At 30.8% G+C, this 21,295-nt stretch overlaps 3 protein-coding genes across 3 annotated transcripts; all 3 read right to left on the bottom strand.

Moving 5' to 3' along the window:
- Positions 1–496: 496 nt before the first annotated feature.
- Positions 497–2,410, bottom strand: LOC123220287 (60S ribosomal protein L38). The gene is made up of 3 exons (XM_044642398.1): positions 2,276–2,410; positions 929–1,112; positions 497–812 (listed from the first exon to the last, which is right to left on the bottom strand). Exons 1-3 carry the CDS (start codon positions 2,276–2,278, stop codon positions 790–792), a joined length of 210 nt encoding a protein of 69 aa, XP_044498333.1. The 5' UTR covers positions 2,279–2,410; the 3' UTR covers positions 497–789.
- An 8,736-nt stretch (positions 2,411–11,146) lies between these two features.
- LOC123221722 (protein SHORT-ROOT-like) lies at positions 11,147–12,933 on the bottom strand. Its single transcript, XM_044644626.1, has one exon. The coding sequence runs from the start codon at positions 12,640–12,642 to the stop codon at positions 11,236–11,238; it is 1,407 nt and encodes a 468-aa protein (XP_044500561.1). The 5' UTR covers positions 12,643–12,933; the 3' UTR covers positions 11,147–11,235.
- A 5,317-nt stretch (positions 12,934–18,250) lies between these two features.
- On the bottom strand, positions 18,251–20,217 carry LOC123221713 (protein SHORT-ROOT-like). The gene has a single exon (XM_044644614.1). The coding sequence runs from the start codon at positions 19,931–19,933 to the stop codon at positions 18,530–18,532; it is 1,404 nt and encodes a 467-aa protein (XP_044500549.1). The 5' UTR covers positions 19,934–20,217; the 3' UTR covers positions 18,251–18,529.
- Between the last annotated feature and the right edge of the window lie 1,078 nt (positions 20,218–21,295).

Raw genomic sequence — 21,295 nt, 5'->3', positions numbered from 1 at the left:
GTTTATGCACAACTCAAGCTCAAGAGTAAAAGACCCAAGATAAAAACAACTCACTTGATTTCGATTCAAAAAATTAAATTAAACCCAACAACTTACGTGTCTATCAATTACACTCCCTTTCACAATCAAGGATTAAGATTTTAAGAATGTAAATTCGATATTATACACTTTTAGAAGTTTTTAACATTATACTCAATCAAAACCACAATATGATAACTCAGTAAACCACACAACAATGAGCTTAAACTTAAACTCAAATCAACAATAAACAAGCCGAGCATAACTCAACATGAGCCAAGCTGCGAATAACTCACAAAGGACTCACTTGTTTGCAACCTACTTTTGAGCTTTATAGTGAGCTCATTGAGCTATAATAACAAGCTCATTGAGCCACACGATACTGAGCTCGACTTAAAAACCAAACTTGAACTGCTTGCCCTCAAGCTTAACTTGACGATAATCATGCCAAACTCACTCAACACAAGCCACAAGTAACTTGTGAACAGCTCAGTTCATTTGCAGTCATAATTTTTCCCTAATTTGGGCTATAATCAGCAAGGCTATTTAAACAAATTTTAAAAGGATAAAATCTGCATACTGTAAATCAAGTTTAAATTTCCATGAATCAACTGCCAGAATCACCAGCTTTCTCCTAAAATAAAATTAAAAAAACACACCATGCGCATAGCCGTGACACAGTCATTTGACCATGGCAAAACACCATGAAATGTAACATCTAGTTCTCATATCCTAGTACATGATGAACAAACTTCTTGGTAAAGCCTATATTCACAGGTCTTGAACGCTCAAACCTGCATACATGAAATCCATACACAAATTACAAACAGATACGGAAAACTATAACAGAGCTTCATCACATCAAAGAACAGTCCAGAAGAAAGAATATGTAAATTAGAAAATAAATTACCTGGGGGAAGAGACTGCTTCAACTTGTCGGCCTTCTCTGAGTCAAACACACAAAGTGTGTAGAGGTACTTGGAGCAGCGAACCTTGAACTTGACTACATCTTTGCTCCTCTTGATTTTCACAGAGCGTGCGTCCTTCCTTCTTGCGGTGAGAAGGAAATCCTTGATCTCGTGGATTTGCTTAGGCTGTGTAATGTGACATAAACAAAAACTTTAACAGAAAGGTAGAAAATAAAACTTAACCGTATACTTTAATTTCAATGTTTAGATTCAGTTCGAGCCCTAAACAGTCATCTAAAGGAAACTGCACAAAACTTTAAAAATTGAGAGCATTTTAATGGCAATATGAAAATGCCATGTGATGACACTGAGATCAAAATTTAGAAACTCAAAAATATTTCAGCAAAATTAGAATGCTCTCAGATCTAAGCCACACAAAATTTTCAAGGATAATGGAAAAGAAGCAAAACTGAAATGTCTAATATGAAATTAAGCATAAAAGGCATCAGAAATCTGTCACCAACTTTGACAGGCAACTAGTCAGAAATCTAAATACTGAAATCTGCAGTCACAGAATTCCCAATAGCCCTGTGTTTCCATCTCATCCGAAACAAGAAAAAATTTGCATCTTATCTAAATCATATCTGCTTACTGTAGATTTTATTCAATTCTAGATTCCCTTCAGAATCTTAACTCTCTATGAAACTTTCCAAGACCTAAGCAGGCCAATGAGAAAATCTGGCATAAAATAACATAATTTAACAAACCCACATATGCTCTCTTCCCAACTCTGAGATTAAACTTATTTCTTAGCTAGCTTAAGTTAATTTTAATTATAACAAGTGGAAATCCCGATCGGCTGCAACTTCACATTTTCAAAATCATTTTCTCATCATAAAACACAATATCCCTCTTCTAATCAAATTTTAGGTATCACTCAGACATCCTTTAAGCTACAAACAACTCTCCAATTGCTTCATCAACACTAAAAGTCCACCAAAACTTTATCCCAATAAACAAAATAGATAATTTAACCAAAAATAAACAAAACCAGACGATAAAACAAATCCAAGAGATGCAAAACAACACCAACCCTAAAATCACTCCAATAACACTATAAATACACACACATAAACTATTCAAAAAAAAAAAAAAAAGAAAAAATAAAAAATAAAACAAACCCAGATGAAAAAACAACCAAAACAGAGATAAAAATTCATCACCGCTACTTAACAAAAAACAGACGACACTGAATCAATCTTAAACGTTTAAAGGATCTCAATAAAGTCTTTAACTAAAAAAATAGCAAAGGCAGTAGATAAATAACGAAGTGAAATGAAAGAAAGTACCATTCTTGGCTGAGGATTTTGCTACTTCAAGTTACGAAGAAGAGCACGCCCAACACCCCCTGGAGCTTCGTTTTAACTTTTAACAATTTATATGCGCTGATTACAAACCCTAGAAATGTTATTACCTGATTTTCCGATTTTAACCCTGTTAAAAATTTTAGATGGCGTTTTTGTTCTTTTGATGGGCTGAATGGAATTTATGGGCTTTGGCCCAATAAGCTTGAATTTCAACCCAAAAGTAATTTAATATGACTTTTGAGAAGCGGTATGTTTTGAATATAAAAATAATTAAGATTTATTTTAATAAAGAAAATTTAAAAAGGGAAAATATAGTTAAATGAGTTTATTTTATTTTTATCATAATTAAAGGGAAAAAAAAAGCATATGTAGTAATGAAAATTTTGTATAATATAAAACAATAAGGACTAAGAATTTAAGCTTTTACAATTGTGTGTAATGTTGAATTCAATATGAGTTATTTGAGCTTGAATTCAAGTATAGATTAAACGAATTGAGTTTGGGATAAAAATTGAATTTATTTTCATAAAACTAGTTGAGTTTAAGTCAGTTTAGATTAAATCCAAAGTAAAATTATTTTCGGTCAAATTTGAGCATTGAGTTATCAATTTCAAGTTGACTCTTTTAAATTTAAATCGATTTAAAACGTAGCCTCATTCCATCTTGATCTGAATCAAATCTAACCCTAATTATATTTTTGTAATTGGGTTTTGTTTTTTGTGTGTGTGTGTGTGTGGATGCAATAATGCATTTGAATGGAAATAGGAATAGTAATGTTATGATCTTCAACCTACAATTCTATTTAATTGTCAATAAATTTAGTATCATTAGAATCATTCTTAAGCATCACTTGCTAAGTGAGTTGAGATAGTATCGTATAAATGGACTTTTTACGGTTAGAATTGAGTCAAGTTGGTTTGATCTTATTTTTTGGCTTGACTTAAATGAGTGCAAAATGAGTTTAGTTTCGGCAAGCTTAAGCCTAACACTTTTTTAGGGGCAAGCTTGAGCTCAAGCTTAACAGGTATGTGACTTTAAGCCTAAAATTTTTCTACTTGAATAAATTAAAATGACATTATTTTGATCAATATACATAAAAATCATATCGCTTTGGTTGATTATTTACTTGGATTGGTATTATAGATAAACTTGAGTCGAATTCAAGTTTCACTCCCCTTAAGCCAAGTCAAGCTCAAACTTTGGTTTAAGTTTGATTTTCAAGTCCAACAGAACTTGAATTGACCCAAGCTCAAACTCGATTAAATTGTAATATAATCCTAGGACCTTAATGCCTTTCATACTTCACACTAAACAACTCAAATTAGTATTATCAAAGTTGTCGTTCATTCCTATGTTAGGTTTGGATTTGATACAAGTTGCTCAAGTTTGAATTAAAGTGCAAATCGAATGAGTTGAGTGAGCAAACTATAATATTCGAATATGAGTCAGCTTGATCAAATTTCGAGTAAATCAAAATTGTTTTTTAGTTGTTCGAACATCAGCTTTTTAATCTTAAGTTGATTTCAAGTTGGACTTGATTTAAATTCGATTCAAATCTAATCTAACCCTACTTACAATGAACTAAGTAAATCAAACATTCACTTTGACTTAACTATGTAAATCAAAATAACATCAAAACAATACAGTCAAACTTGGCCTCTTCTCTTTTTAAAACTAATTAGGTTAATCAAAATAATACCATACTTCACAAGAAAATGTAAACCTTCGTATACTCAAAGTATGCGATTAAATGATTTTAAATTAAAAATAAAATAATATCTAATCACATAATGACACATTATAATTTATATCTATATTGATACTTATATTATGTGTACAACATTGGTTATACAAAAATATTGCTTGCATAAGAAAACATTTACAAGTCTATAAAACCATATGTATGTAGTTTTAAGTACTCAATATAGTATCCAGATGATAAGTTATCATGTGATTGAATGTTATTTATTCATATGATAACATCTCATCTGAGTACTCAATCAAATACCCTAACCTGGGTATACATAATATTACTTTATACGAGTCTCTATATATAGTTGCAAGAATTTTGTGTATGCATACAAATATAAATTGAAAAGCTATTGTTCTTTTTAACTACTTAAGTAAATCAAATCAATGAAAGACAAAAAGACAAAGAAAACACATTTATATTCAAATTGTCGCTAGTCAAATATTGTGCTTTTAATTTATATATCTATTTATTTATCTATATATTTCATATTCGCGTACTGAAATACTAAACTAAAGTAAATTGATTTGGTGAGTAAATCAAAATAATACCAAAACATGAAAAAAAAAGAAAAAAGAAAGAAAGAAAAACACAATCCTATGCATGTTATTGTTAGTAAAAACAAAGTATAAGCAAAAACAAAGTATAAGCAAATATCTATACGAAGTTTGTTCCATGAATTTCATCAATTATTCAACTTCTGGGAGATTAGCGTAACATTCCATCATCAAAATCTCTCAATTCAAAACTTGAATCTTCTTACTCTACACTTGAGATTCGGTATCTTAATCAACGATTTTACTCGTGGGTGAACTTCATTTGTATCCAATTAGTTAAGTAAATCGTAACAATATCAAAACATTAAAAGGGAAAAAAGAAGAAAATACAATCATAAAAAACTTCCCTAGTAAAATAAAGCATTTGCAAGTGCCAACATGCAGTAGTTCCTTGAATTTGGCATACATATATAAAAGATTTCCGTAACTATAACATGCAAGAAATATTAAAGAACATAAAGGAAAAATGCTCAAAGGATGTAAACTTGGTTTAGATTTCTTAAATGAAATCCTATAATTAAGATAGAGGAGATCCTCCAATCAAATCCACTTGGAAAGCAAATATTACAATTTGCCACTCTAGAGCCATTTTGGTCTATATAGTTAATAAATCTAGCACATGAGCTTCAACACAGGGAAATACTCTAAAATACAACAAGATTCTTCCCGGAAACTCACTCAAAACCGAAGAAATTAGAGGGATTTCTCAAAACACAACAAACCTTAGCAGAGAAAAAAGAGATGAATAGTATGTAGAATTCTCTTGAATTCTATCGACTGAGATAACTTGGTTTTTACTCTCAAAGTGTGTTTGGTTTGGATAATTTTCTATTATAAAAATAAAGATTACAACAAAAATAGATTATCTGAAAAATTGTTGGGTATATAATATACTATGTTTGATAAAATGGGTTAGGTGTAATAAAAAATTACTAAGATGTTATTTTATTTAAATATTATTGTGTATAATTATTTTGAAATATTTTTCATATTACTTGTTATATTATAAATAAGTAAATATAGATATATAATAAAATAAATATTACTTTAATAATATTTTAATATTTAAAGTAAAGGTGATAATAAAATTACCTATTATACTATCATTAATAATAGAAGATTACCGAATTTTTTTTTTACTTATTAACCAAATAAATTAGTGTAAACAATAAAAAAGAGATTATCATAATAATGTTTTTGTCCCTTGAGCCAAACCCTCCCTCGGGTTATTAAAATATCTCAACACAGCCAATAGGTTACTTAGGAAATAACTCATAATCCCTGCTATAGAGAATTACAGTTATACCCTTCGTTTAAAAGTTGAAGGCACTTAAATCTATGTGAACATAAAATCAAAATTGATGTTCATTCCTTTTCCTACTGTGTTGTCAAAAGGACCTTCGTTCTTTTTAAAATAATGAAGTAAATTCTAAATAATATCAAACCAGAAATATTAAAAAGAAAAATAAAAAAAAAGGAAGAAGGAATCAAATCATACACAAAATTATTGGCAGCAAAGTAAACCTATTGCAAGTATCTATTTGCAGTTGTGTGAAATTCATGCATGCATATGAACGTATTATGCATACATATAGATATATACAAGTGTTTGAAATATAAATTATTAGAAATTGCATACGCACATGATGATGTAAGCAAAACCTAGAAATTGCATAATTGTAAATGCTTTATAAAACGAGCATTTCTATACGCGCACATTTTTTAATATATAATTGAATAAATTAATTATATATTATTATACGATTAAATATTATTTTATTTTTAATTTAAAATCACTCAATTATATGATAATAAATTATATGAATATCTAATTAGATACTAAAAATAAATGCTTACACAGGTATAATTATAGTATAACCAGTGTGACCCTAATGAAATTTAAGATTTATAACTTTTCTATTAATATTTTATTTTAATTAGTAATTATACTCACTGAATATAAATGTGGGAAAAATCGAATATGAAATCGAATGAAAGATTAATTGTTGAATGATTGTTTTGTTACATATATTGAGAGATATATAGTTCATACTACTCTTAATGAACCAATTAGGCAATATTTTCAGAATATAAAGGATCGTCCACGACAATTATAGAAATAATAATCATATATAATCTTAAAGTTAAACTTTATTAAGTTAATTGTTTGGCCTTCACAAAGTGCACAAGGTTTCCCTCACACCAAAGGATAGTTCAAGTGGTGAGACTTTTCCTTGTGTGCACTTATATACTCATTCCTAATTCCATTCACTCATTGGGTCATTGAATCAACATCACTCACAACATACCTACACTCCCACAAATCAAACAAAGATCAAACCTAAGTTTACACACCCCAAGACGAGTGAAACCTCCCCTCAACTAGGCCTTGGGGATGAGCAAGGTTGGAGCTTACGTTTAGATGAACCGAAAACCTCATAAACTTCGAACTCTAATACCGTTTGTTAGACTTCTAAAAAGTACTATTGGGTCTCTTCTACTTTAAAAGTTAGGGTAAGACTTTTCCTCATACTTATACTGTGGATGTATGTAAAAAAATAATAAACTCAAACAAGAACAATCACGACAACAACAGTAGAGTCTTATCTAAATCAATTAGAAAAGCAGTATTTCCACTAGATAATGTTGGAGAAAAGTGAGAACAGTATTCATAAAAATGCTATTCAAATCGGTAGACATAAAGGCAAACTTGGGATCTAGTTGGTACTCTTATGTTTGCCACCAAGGTCTCTTTTTCGCCTCCATTTTCTTTCCTTCTTTATGTCAAATTATTTGATTCAGTGAGAATAAAAAAATATATATTATGTTTATGGTTGACATGCGTGTTCAGAGTTGAAAGCCAAAAGTCTTTGGAACTTTGAAAATGAAACAAGATAAAAAATTATTTTTTGATCACATAATAGATATGATAAGTTATGTTTTGGTATTGTTTTATCTTTTATTTTTATGCTAGACATTGATATAAAATTTTTTAAATCTTTTTCGGTGATATTGTTACATCTAAGTTTTAAATTATATATTAATCAAACAAATGTTTTGATTCAAGAAAACAGAAAAGTTAATTCGATTTGATTAAAAAATATTTTTGTAGTGATTTTATCATGTTTAAAATTAGGGCCCGATTTGATTGAGCCCATCTTTATTTTTTTAGAAATTAAGAAATTTATAGATAAAAAATCATAGCACAAAGATACTAAGAGATATAGTTCAAACAAATGTCATGAAAGACTCAATATAAAATAAATTAAATATGCTCCACCAAAAAAACTAACTAGATAAGTGTCAAATAACATAGAACTAAGGTGAAACATGCTTGTATTCTAGCAAATCCCAAATAAGATCCAATTCGAGATCGATTTATATCAAATGAGTTAAACATGAAATTAATAAGTTGATACTGGAACTCAATTTAAAAATAATTTAACTTTGAATTTGATAAGAGTCAACTCAAATTCGAATGTTTGGATTGACCCAAACTTGATTTGTTTATGAAAATGAGTTCAAATTTTGACTTAAACTTGATAAACACAACTCATATAATTAAATATAGCATAAAATATTTTGTGTATATTTTAGTGTATTTCATACAAATCATATTATTGATCTTATCTGATACTGTATCCTAGCTTACCATATATAGCTCTTGTGCATACTATTTATTCAAGAAACAAGTATCAATAAAAGTATTACAACCTCAACATTATCTTCATTATTTCATGGTATCTGAGTTGTCATGTTGTAGTAGACACGTCAATTGGGCTGAGTCAAATGAAGGCCCAATCTAAAACACGAATTTAAAACCTAACTTGATAAGACTTGACTCGATACTATAGCGTGTCAACCCTAACCTATAGACCTTTCGAGTTAGGCCATGGGCTTTAATATTAAGCTCATAGGCCAGCTCGACTTGGTCTATTACTATTTGAAAAAAAAAAAAAAGACGATAGAAGGGTAGAAGCCTTTAAGTCTTTTTTAAAATTTATTTATTTATTTATTTTTCTCTATATAAACCAATCTACCTCTTCATCAATTTTAATTTCTCTCAATCTCAATTCTTTCATTATATTCTCAATCTAATTTTCTCTTATCAACTCTTTTTTAAAAATTATCTAAATTCACAAATAATAATTCTTTGTATTTATAATTTCATTTTCATTTCAATTTTTTCATTACAAAATATTACAAATGGATCCAATGTCAAAAAAATTCAGAGATTTGGATGTTAAAAATGATTAGATAAATACCATAGTATATATATTTTATTTATATTTGTAATTTAATCAGTATGTAAATCAATTTATTTATACTATATTATAAACTTATAATATTTTTTATCATGTAACCATAATATTCTTTTGCCACAGATGATAGATTATAAATAAAATATTTGAGTTATTATTTTCGATTTTAATAATTGAAAAATAATTTGTATTTAAAAATTTTAAAAAAATTGTTTAAATAGGCCATTGATTTAAGGTCCGACCCATTTATATAGGGTCGGGCTTTGGACTTTAAAAAATATATGGGTTGGCTCAGCCCAAAGACCCATTACTATATGGGTTTTGGGCTCGATCCGACCCATAAGCCTGATAGACTGTGTATATCAAAACTCGACTCTATTAATCTGAATAGATTAAGTACTATCCAAATTAAAATACAGGCCGATTTTATAAATTAAGATAAATAATTAAACTCCGCTAGTTTTTTATAACTTGGAAAGCCATTGTATTATGTATTTAATTATTGGTTGCTTTAATTTGCTGCTTACAAGAATTTGATAGAGAATTTATAGGTTTATTATTTATGTGATTAATGTTTCATAAATTAGAGTGAGACAAAATATTCTCCTATGGAATGTGAGGGCAAAATGGATAGCTCTGAAATGGAGATGAGTATATCCCTTGGAGATCTATTCAGTTGTGGAGTGCTCCTACCCAATGCAATTATTTAAAAAAAAAAAGCCCCAAAGACTTATTCCCACCAAGGTTTAGTGTATTTTCAAATTTTCACCTGTTAAAATTTGAAAGTTCAAATATTTATCCATCAGTTATTAAACTTAATAAAATCAGTTAAATTTAAGAGTAAAAACATTATTTAATTAATAATATTAAAAAAATAAAATTATATCTCATTTCCCTTAAGTTTAAAAAACTAACAATTTTTTTTCATGTAAAAGTTTAAAAAGTTACATTTTTCCCTGCTAAAGGTTTACTTTTCTTTCTCCCATTTTTCAGTTACCTTCTCCATCTCCGATCGACAGTCCATGCCTAGTTTCTCTCCTTTCTGACAATCTCTCTCCCTACCCTATCACCCATTAAAAACTAAAAACCAATTGGACAAATCGTCCATCGGTGCCTTGTTTTTTATGGATGATTTATTTGATTGCTCTTCATCAATCAATAATATAACGGATTTTGTTAAGTTTAATAGTTGATGGGTGAATATTTGAGTTTTTAAAATTTAATAGATGAAAGTTTGGGAATACACTAAATCTTGAGTGGGAATAAGTCTTTCGGCCCAAAAGACAAAAAAAAAAAAAAAAGTGATTGACGATAAGTTAGATATATAGACTTGACCCAAAAAACTTGTAAATTCACAACAAATGTGCCTCCAAAATGTGATATATTGTACTTTAATAATACAAAACCCTAATTGCATAATTAATTAAGGTTTTCACCGGCTTACCATTAATCATGATTAATATAGTCTAAATCCTTTTAAGCGGTGGTATATATCCAAAGAGTAGTTTTACATGTATTAATTAAAGGGTATTAGTGAATTACATTTGAATAATCAAATATCATTGTCACCTGGTCAAGGGTTTGGTTTGACTGGTTGGACCAACAATATCACAAATGAAACTTGTGGCTTGATAGTGTTACACCATGTTTTGCAAAATGCTAGGATCAACATTTGCAAAGAAAAAAATATAATACACATGCTAACTTTAGCATGATCTTGAATTGCAAATCAAACGTAATTAATCTGGTTAAACTATAATTCAAAACAATCAAATCAGATCGTATTCATCACCAAATTTTGGTCGAAATGTTTCAATTAGTTAGTCTAGTCCAAAATTTTAAATCACTGCTAATTATGATACAATTTGAGGAAAAATCTATGGAAATTAACCAACACATATTCACCAACTTAACAAAATAAAACACTCATGCATTTAACATAATTATAAATTAATAAATTGAATACAAAAATTTCATCTTGAATTCATCATATATAATATATGTTGTGAAATAATATTTTACAATAAATTGCGCAAAAGGATGAGAAGAACCAATCTAAATATGAGAAACTGAATATATATATGCATATGCATATCACTAAAACTCAAGAAGATAGAGAGAAAGGAATAAATTTCAAACACCTTCAAACAACACAACAATGCTATAAAAACAAAACAAAACCCACACAAAAACTCCCAACCAAACATAATTCATAATATAATAAAATGAAAAATAGGCATGGATCCAACACCTAATTAATTATTAAAACTACTACAAATATGCATGAAAAAAATTTATAGTAAGATCTCCAGAAAATATTCTTCTTCTTCTTCATCATCCATAAAAAAGGAAAAAAAAATCATGAAATTCTAATTAGGGTTTCCATGCTGATGCCCACACCACTGGTTCCTTCTTCCATGTCAAATAAATCCCTGCATTTTCATGGTGATTATTATTAGTATTATCATAATTTTCTCCACCTTGCTGTTGTGGTAACGTTACCAATGCCCATCCTGGTTTGTATCTCTTCAACAATGCCTTCACATCATCCAGAACATCGTCACTGAACCCAGATGGTGAAAAATTATTAGCCATGAATTTTTCACTCCATTGTCTTCCTCTTTCTCTTCTTTCACATTCTTCTCCATAATTTTCATCTTCTTCTTCGCACGCCAAAACTCTAACTATGTTCCTCGAACATTCCCTCTCTAGCGTCAATCTTTCGTTGCTCGTCATGGGGAAGCTCTCTTGGAGCATCTCGAAGTACAATGTGTAGAATCTAAGGCATTCTTCAAAACACCAAACGAAGTCGTTTTTTGAGCTTGTGAAATCAGCTTCTTCTTCGACAATTGTTACGATTTTAGGTCCGAGTGAATGGAACATTTGGATTACGAGCTCTCTTTCGTCTATGGCGACTCTCCTCATCGCGCCGATGCAATTTACAGCAATGGCTTCATCGTCCTTGACGCCTAGTGTTTCTTTTGTTAACTCTGCTATGTGATTTAGCCCGCTTATTACATTGAACTCAAACGGGACGCCCATTAAGCGAGCGAATTTCTCCATTCTTTGTCCGATTTCTTTCATCACTGATCGGACGAGGGTTTCAGTCACCACGACGGTGAGTTTCAGGTGGGGGGTCTCGTCGTTTCTGGTGGCTAAAGCTTCAAGCAACGTCGGCCATTGGGTGCAAAGCGTGTTACTGATATCGATTATGTGAAGCTTTGTTTCTCCTTCTAAAGCTTCTAAAATTGCGCCGTTTGAGGCGACATGGCCGAAGGTTGTCCATGGGCTAACCTCTTGAAACTTGAGGATTAATTTGCGAGCTGAGTCGAAGGAGTGGCTCTTTTCGGTGACGGCCGTTAGGGTTTTGTAGCAACGTTGGCCGGATTCAGTTGCCTTGCAGAAAAGGGCTTGGAGAAAATAAGAAGCCAATTTCTGATCACAATCTCCATAGGGTGAAGCCAGCTCGTTTAACATCCATAGAAGGTCATGAATTTTGCTAGAGTTTTTGTCGGAGATGGCTCTAGCGCATTCTTTAAGAAGATTTGACGCCCATTTGTCACCCGTGGCGTCTCTGTAAGGGTCAGCGGTGTATTCTGCGGCGACACCGCCTGCTGACTCAGCTGATGAACGGCTGGTGGAAGTCAGGCTATGTTGGGGATGTTGTTGATTGGTGTTGTTGAGCATGTCTAGGGCTATGTGATCACCATTGTTGTTGGGAGAGAAGAAGGTGTAGGAGAATTGAGGTCCTTTAAGATTTGTGAAGAGGGTTATGTCCATGAGACAGTGAAGAAGAAGAAAGAAGAAGAAGAATTGGAGCTCCAATTTGATAACACCGATAAACCCTGAATTCAAATTGAGCTATTAGGTTTGAGGTTCATCTCGAGTTTGGCTTATTCGAGAAGAAGATTTAAGAGAATTGAGGCTCTTTAAGAGAGGTAAAGAAAGATAGTGAAGAAGAAGAAAGAATAAGGAGGAGCTGGAGGAGAAATGAGGGAGCCCCCCAATTGAGAGTTGGGGGCAATAACAAGACTTAGCAATGGAAGAACTCAATTTTATTTCAGATTCAGAAATGGCTTTGTACTAGAAATAAATTTTGAGGTCATTTTCACGATATTATATTTAATTTGATAATGTTATATATAATAATATAAAGTTCGTAAGGGTTTTGAGTGATTTGCTATTTTCACTTGCCATAGTATGTACCTAACATGCTTCCAACAGAGAGCAATACATCTTTATATGATTTGGTGAAACACATAATTAGGGACTTCAAAAGGTTTTGTTGTGCAGCTTCTATTTTATTAGTAATGACAGGGGTGTATACAAGCCTAGTAGCTCGCAAGTTGCTCACGACTTGAGTTTGTCTCTTGAGTTTCTGTCAGTCAATTTGGTGAGTTTGAGTTAAATATTAAAAAACTCTTAAAGTTCTAAAATTAACAATTACACTCTTGGAATGTTATATCTGATTTAAAATAATTTTTTTTTTTTAAGTTAAAGGTTTTAATGTTTCTTTCTTGTGAATCATCATTTCTTGAGTTTGACCCGTGAACTTACCAATTTGGTGAACTGAGCTTGAGCTCTATTTTAATGCGATTAAACCAAGTTTGAGCCCCACATTATTTAGTTCAACTTGGGGTTTGATTATATATAAAAAATGAAAAATTTAAAGAAAAAAAATAGTTGATTATATATATGGGTCAAATTCAACTAATAGTTGAAGAAAGACAAAACATGCACAATGCTATGAAGACCCAGAAGGTAGTAAAGTTATAAAGTTTGAAGACCCACAATGAAAAGAAGAGACCAGATTAATATGTCAAATCTGATCTGATTTTAAGGCCAAAAAAAAAAAAAAAAGTTAAATCTTTGGTATAAATTATCCATGATTTACTTTAAAGTTTCTTACATGTAAGTATACCCACCTTTAGTTTGTACCATTGTTTAAAACTTAGATTAAATTGGGTGATCAGTCTAGTTCAGGTATGGCAGAACTCGACAACATAATTAAAAATGAAGTCTTTCGAATATGGGTTTGTTTACAAATACCACTAGGCTTAATATATTTACGTTTAAAGTTGTTCATTAAATATATTTAATATATACAATATTAGTTATGTCACTGATATTATGTTGACATTACTAATCAAACTGATTGATAAAAAGCAACCTTTTGATTGAATCAACCCTAATTGAAGTATGAAAATATTGGTTTGTTCAATGTAAACTTTAGAACACTTACACCAAAAATAGTGTATTATGTATATATTAAAAAAAATTTCGTGTTCAAAATGTATCATATTATAATAAAATTATATACATACATTTTTAAGTACATAATTAGATATATAAATAAATTGTCACATGTATTATTATGTAAATTAGATGATTTTGAATTAAAGATAAAATAACATAAAATTATATGATAACACATCATCTATATATCTGATTATTGTGTACTAAAAAAATATAAAAACATAGCATTGCCCATTGTGTAAATCAAGGGTTAAAACTAGTGAAAGACTTGTACAAAATAAAAAATCAAAATTAGCTTCTATACGTAGTATGCAATTTCAATGCACCCAAAAGATAACGTAAACACAATATAAAATTTAATTAAATAAAGATTTATGATAATGAAAGTTGATCTTATCACCAAATTTATTGGCAGAGTAGAAGGTTTGGCAAGGAATAAAACATTTATTCCCAAAAAATAATTAAAAAAAAGTTAATGGAATCCCCATTATTGATTAGTAACAACTTGAATCCAAATAATAACCAACAAATAACATATTTTCTTTGCATAATCAAGGCAAAGAGATGATGACAAAGGCCAATGTTTTTGGACTCGAACTAGAGACATTGACACAATTAAAAGGCCGGTTCGGATCTTGATTACCCGGATCAACCATTGGACTAGTAATTAGAATTGAATTTGAATCAAGCCAATTTGGCTTGTTATGGTGTTCAACTCAATTCAACCTAGAGCTTCAACTTGATAGCTTGGTTCAAGTTCAACTCTAATCCCTATTTGATGACAGTGTTTATTCTGTTAGTGACATTTTCAACTAGTTTGAACAAGCTCAACTTATCTATTATAGATTAATTTAAGTTAAACTTAAATCAGTCCATATTCTGGATTAAATCTAACCCTACTAGTTAATAGATTAAATAAATATTAGATAATTTTCAACCAAACAAAATTGTAACCTAATCGTATGTGGTGCATTTTCCTTATTATAAGAACTCACATTTGAGTTCCAGCAAAATTTTACCCAAAAAAAAATGATGGACATCGATGATAACATTGTCTCAAACTACGCTAGCCACCAAGGTCAATTCAGTTTGGGTTTTAAAACACAGATAAAGGCTATAATATTTGAGATAGACAAGTTCATTATTTATTATTGGATAATTAATAATTATTATTGTAAAATAATTGAATGAAATAAACTTTGTTTATGTTTTGTCTATTGATACATGTGTGAATTTATACATGATAATACCCTATATAAGGAAATAAAATAATTATACAATAGGAAAACCAACGTACACAATAAACTAAAGTAGGAAAATGTATATTCTAGAAATATTCTAACATCCCTCCAAAACTCAAGTGGGCAAAAAGTTTGCTAACTTGAGTTTGTGATATAAGTCATAAAAACGTCCTTGAGAATAAGTTTTAGTGAAAACGTCAGTTATTTGGTTAATAGATGATACGAAAGCAAGATGAATGGTCTCATTGACTAAATGATGGTGAACAAAGGAACAATTAATCTTAATATGTTTGGTATACACATGATAAACATCATTGTAAATAATTTGAATGACACTTTAATTATCACAGTAGATGTGTGCATTGTGAGTAAAAGCCTTACCAGATTTAAACTTGGGTTGATTGTATTGCCTAGTATCTTACTTAGATTGTAACTTAAAATATTCAGAGATGATGTGACCTGGTTTGTGACAATACCAACAAATCACCCTATGTTGAGGTGAAGAGGATGTAGAGTAGTCAAAACAATATGAGTGGAAAATAAAGATTGTCGGGACTTTAAGATAGCTAAACGAGTTTCTTCAACATATAATTATGTAGCCACTTTTTCAAAAACAAGAAAAATATCCCTATGTAGGAAAGAGGATCTTATTGATTTATATTTATCTTTTAATGTTATAGTAAATTGATAAACTCTAAATTCATCCCATTCTTTTACATAAAGAATTGCATCCTGAATATCATGTCATTTCGGTTTAGACAGAGATAATTGGTCCCATAGAGCAATCATCTTAGATAGAAAATCATTAATCGATTGACCTAGCTTTTTATGCAAGTGACTAAAAGCACCATAGAGCTAGAATTGATGAATGACATTAGTAGAGGAACCTTAATATCCTTTTGCACACCATTAGTTTAAAAATTGCTTATTTCACCCCGTAAATTAGGGTTTTTGATGCAAATATCATGCTTTGTCATTTAATAATAACACTTATATTTCTTCTCATATTTTTTATCTTGAGCTACTATGAGTATAATATTTTGTGATTTTTATTGATGATTATTCTTGTTTCACTTGGATATATTTTATAAAAATCACTCTTAGTTACCAGAGATTTAAGCAATCTTTACTGCCCTTGTGAAAACTAAGTTTTCTTGTGTTATTGGACCTTGCCCACCCCCAAAAAATATGATGAAACTTTTCCTCACACTTGTACCCAAAATGCATTAGACCAATAATTAACTCAAACAACAACAACGATAAAAACATGGAAGTCTTATCTAAATCAATTAGAAAAGCAGCATTATTTTCCACTAGATAATGTTGGAGAAAAGTGAGAACAGTACTTATAAAAATGCTATTCAAATCAGTAGACATAAAGGCAAACTTGGGATACAGTTGGTACTCTTATGTTTGCCACCAAGGTCTCTTCTTGGCCTCCATTTTCTTCCCTTCTTTTATTATCTTCTTTATGTCAAATGATTTGAATCAATGAGAGAAAAAAAAAAAATGTTTATGGCTAACAAAATGGGTGGGCGTGTTCAGAGCTCAAAGCCAAAGTTTTAGGGAGTTTGAAAATAAAATGAGATAAAAAATTATTTTTGGATCACATATGTATAAGAAGTATGATAAAAAATGGTCTAGATCTGCCTGGTTAAACCAATCAAATTAGGTTTCAACTAAATGTAATTTGGATTTCATATTTAATTATTAAATAATTTAAATTGTTCTGAAAAAAAATTACTATTGATAGGACTTAAATCAAATTCCTCTTGAAATATGCATTATATACAATTATACTATAATTTTGTTTGATTAAATATTATTGGAATATTTATTTTATTTATCACTAATTCAATCATTAGTTGGATAAATTAAGACTCAAATGGTTAATAGTCCTATTTGATAATATTAAGTTAGTTTTGAGCTAATTTTTTAGTCAAATCATAGAGATTTGACGAATTAATAATTGTATGCTTGCTCAGTTATATTAAAAAATAGTTATTGAAGATAAGCTAGATATGTAGAGTTAAAAATGGTAATTCTGTGCTTCCGAAATGTGATATTGTACATTAATAATACAAACCCTAATTACCCCCATTTCATAATTTTAAGGCTTTCACTGAAATCCTATTGTGTGTGTGTGTTTTTTTTTTTTTATATATACACACACACACACTCACAAACCCTAATTACCCATATTAAACTTGTGGTATGATGGTGCTGCATCATATTTTGCAAAACATTAAGACTTGGCAAGAATAGCAAATCGACGTAGTTAATCCAATCGCACCATTCTTCAAAGCAGTCTAATGGCTGAAGGAAACATTTATCATGATCAGACTAGCCATTGAGTCTGGTTGAACCAATCTTACATGGCGAGAAAAATCATTTTGAATATGGGAAATTGGATTAATAATCGCATATGACCTTAAATCGGTCAAGGGTTTGATTTGACTAGTTAGAGTGATAGTATCACAAATGAAATTTGTAGTTTGATGGTGTTGTACCCTGATTTACAAAATGCCCTCGGATTAACATTTGCAAAAAAAAAAAAAAAAAAACATATTGTCATTAGTTTGACCTTGAACTATGAATCAATGAAATTAATTTGGTTAGATTGTGGTTTAAAACAATCAAACTGGATTGGATTGGTACTAGATTTTGTTTGAAATGATCCAATTAGCCGATCTAATTCAATTTTTAAATAATTGCTAACAGGTATTAACGATTGATTTGTTATTATATGACTGAAATCTATTAGTACCCTTCAAACTATGATATAATTTGAGGAAAAATCAATCAAAATTAACCAACGCATGTTCATCAAATTAACAAAATAAAACACATGCATTTAACATAATTATACATTAATTAATAGAATACACAAATTTCATCTTGAATTCATTATATATATAATATATATTAAGAAATAATTTGTTACAATAATTCCCCACATAGGGATGAGAAGAAGCAATCCAAATATGAGAAATTGAACACACACACACACACACACACACATATATAAAATAAAATGAAAAATAAAAAATATTCACTGATCCAATACTTAAATAATTATTAAAACTACCACAAATATGCATGAAAAGATCTCCAGAAAATATTCTTCTTCTTTATCATCCATAAAAAAGAAATAATTCACGAAATTTTACTTAGGGTTTCCATGCTGATGCCCACACCACTGGTTCCTCCTTCCATGTCAAATAAATCCCCGCATTTTCATGGTGATTATCATTATTAGTACTATTATTATCTGCACCTTGCTGTTGTGGTAACGTTACCAATGCCCATCCTGCTTTGTATCTCTTCAACAAAGCCTTAACATCATCCACAACATCGTCACTGAACCCAGATGGGGAAAAATTATTAGCCATGAATTTTTCACTCCATTGTCTTCCTCTTTCTCTTCTTTCACATTCTTCTTCATAATTTTCATCTTCTTCGCACGCCAAAACCCTAACTATGTTCCTCGAACATTCCCTCTCTAGCGTTAATCTTTCATTGCTCGTCATGGGGAAGCTCTCTTGAAGCATCTCAAAGTACAATGTGTAAAATCTAAGGCATTCTTCAAAACACCAAACGAAGTCGTATTTTGAGCTTGTGAAATCAGCTTCTTCTTCAACAATTGTCACGATTTTAGGTCCGAGTGAATGGAACATTTGGATTACGAGCTCTCTTTCGTCTATGGCGACTCTCCTCATCGCCCCAATGCAATTTACAGCAACGGCTTCATCGTCTTTGACGCCCAGTGTTTCTTTTGTTAACTCTGCTATATGATTTAGCCCACTTATCGCATTGAACTCAAACGGGACGCCCATTAAGCGAGCGAATTTCGCCATTCTTTGTCCGATTTCTTTCATCACTGATCGGACGAGGGTTTCAGTCACCACGACGGTGAGTTTCAGGTGGGGGGTCTCGTCGTTTCTGGTGGCTAAAGCTTCAAGCAACGTCGGCCATTGGGTGCAAAGCGTGTTACTGATATCAATTATGTGAAGCTTTGTTTCTCCTTCTAAAGCTTCTAAAATTGCGCCGTTTGAGGCGACATGACCGAATGTTGTCCATGGGCTTACCTCTTGAAACTGGAGGATCAATTTACGAGCTGAGTCGAATGAGTGGTTCTTTTCAGTGACGGCCGTTAGGGTTTTGTAGCAACGTTGGCCGGATTCAGTGGCTTTGCAGAAAAGGGCTTGGAGAAAATAAGAAGCTAATTTCTGATTGCAATCTCCATAGGGTGAAGCTAGCTCGTTTAACATCCATAGAAGGTGATGAATTTTGCTAGAGTCCTTGTCGGAGATGGCTCTAGCGCATTCCTTTAGAAGGTTTGACGCCCATTTGTCGCCGGCGGCGTCTCCATAGGGGTCAGCGGTGTGTTCTGCGGCAACACCGCCTGCTGACTCAGCTGATGAACGGCTGGTGGAAGTATGGCTATGTTGGGGAAGTTGTTGATTGTTTTTGCTGTGCATGTCTAGGGCTACGTGATCACCATTATTGTTGGGACAGAAGAAGGTGTAGGAGAATTGAGGTTCTTTAGGATTTGTGAAGAGGCTTATGTCCATGAGATAGCGAAAACAAAGAAAGAAAAGAACAATAGCTCTTGTTCAACAACACTGACAAACCCTGAACTCAAATTAAATTTTTAGGTTGGAGTTTCAGTTTGAATTTAACTCATTTAATTTGAGAATAAGACTCAAGAGAATTGAGATCTTTTAAGAAAAGTAAAGAGGGATAGTGAGGAAGAAGAAGAAAGAGGGAGGAGGAAGAGGGGGAGTGAGGGAAGCCCCCCAATTGAGAGCTGGGGGCAATAACAAGAACTTAGCGAAGGAGGAACTCAATTTCATTTTAGATTCTCAGAAATGGCCAAGTACAAGAAATAAAATTTGGGGTCATTTTCATGATATTATTTATAATTTTATAAAATAAGAATGTATCTTGTAATAAATAAATAAAATAAAATAAATATGTATGTATGTATTGTAAGGGTTTCAGGTGATTTGCTATTTTCATGTGCAAGTGTATGTACCTAACATGCTTCCAATAGTAAGCAATATATATTTATATGATTTGATTAAACACAAAATAAGGGACTTCAGAAATTTTCATGGTATAGTTCCTAGATTTCTAGTAATAATAGAGGTGGATAGTTGAGTTTGTTTTCTCAAGTTAAGCTCGAACTTGTTATTGGTCAATGAGTTTAAGTTAAATATCGATTAACCCTTAAAAGTTTTATATTTTATATTTATATTTTTAAAATTTCATCATTATTTTTTAAAATGAAAGTAATTGATAAATAGGGAAATAAATATATATAAGTTATGGGTTTAAGATAAATTTTTACATGAGCTTGAATCATCCTTACCTAAGCTCAAGCCACGAACTACCAATTTGGCGAGTTTGAGCTTGAGCTCAAGCTCTGTTGCCAATGAGTAACATTATTCGAACTACGCATTATTTAGTTCAACTTGTCTTGATTACACCCCTAAATACTACTAAATACACTAATAATATGTACAAACACTTACGTGTCATGACGTGATTGATTGTTATTTTATTTTTAAATTAAAGTTATTTACTTGTATAATGACATATTAGTATTTATACTTATTTTAGTACTTATTGGTAGAGCATGAATATTATTATTATTTTTAATCAACTTAGGCAAATTATATATGTATGCAGTGGAAGAATAGAAACACTAGCTTGGTCTATTTTAATTTATAAAAAAAAAAATTGAAAATTTAAAGAAGAAAAAAGTTGATTATAAGTGTGGTAGATCAAATTCAATTAATAGTTGAAGAATGACAAAACATGCACAATGCTATGAAGTCCCAGAAGGCAGTAAAGTTGCAAAGTTTTAAGACCCACAATGAAAAGAAGACACCTCATTCATATGTCAAATCTGATCTGATTTATGGAAAAAT

This window comes from Mangifera indica, chromosome 7 (genome assembly GCF_011075055.1).
Source record: "Mangifera indica cultivar Alphonso chromosome 7, CATAS_Mindica_2.1, whole genome shotgun sequence".
NCBI classification, from domain to species: Eukaryota; Viridiplantae; Streptophyta; class Magnoliopsida; order Sapindales; family Anacardiaceae; genus Mangifera; species Mangifera indica.
The sequence above is the reverse complement of the archived record's forward strand: the minus strand, read 5'-3'. Positions and strand labels throughout refer to the sequence as shown.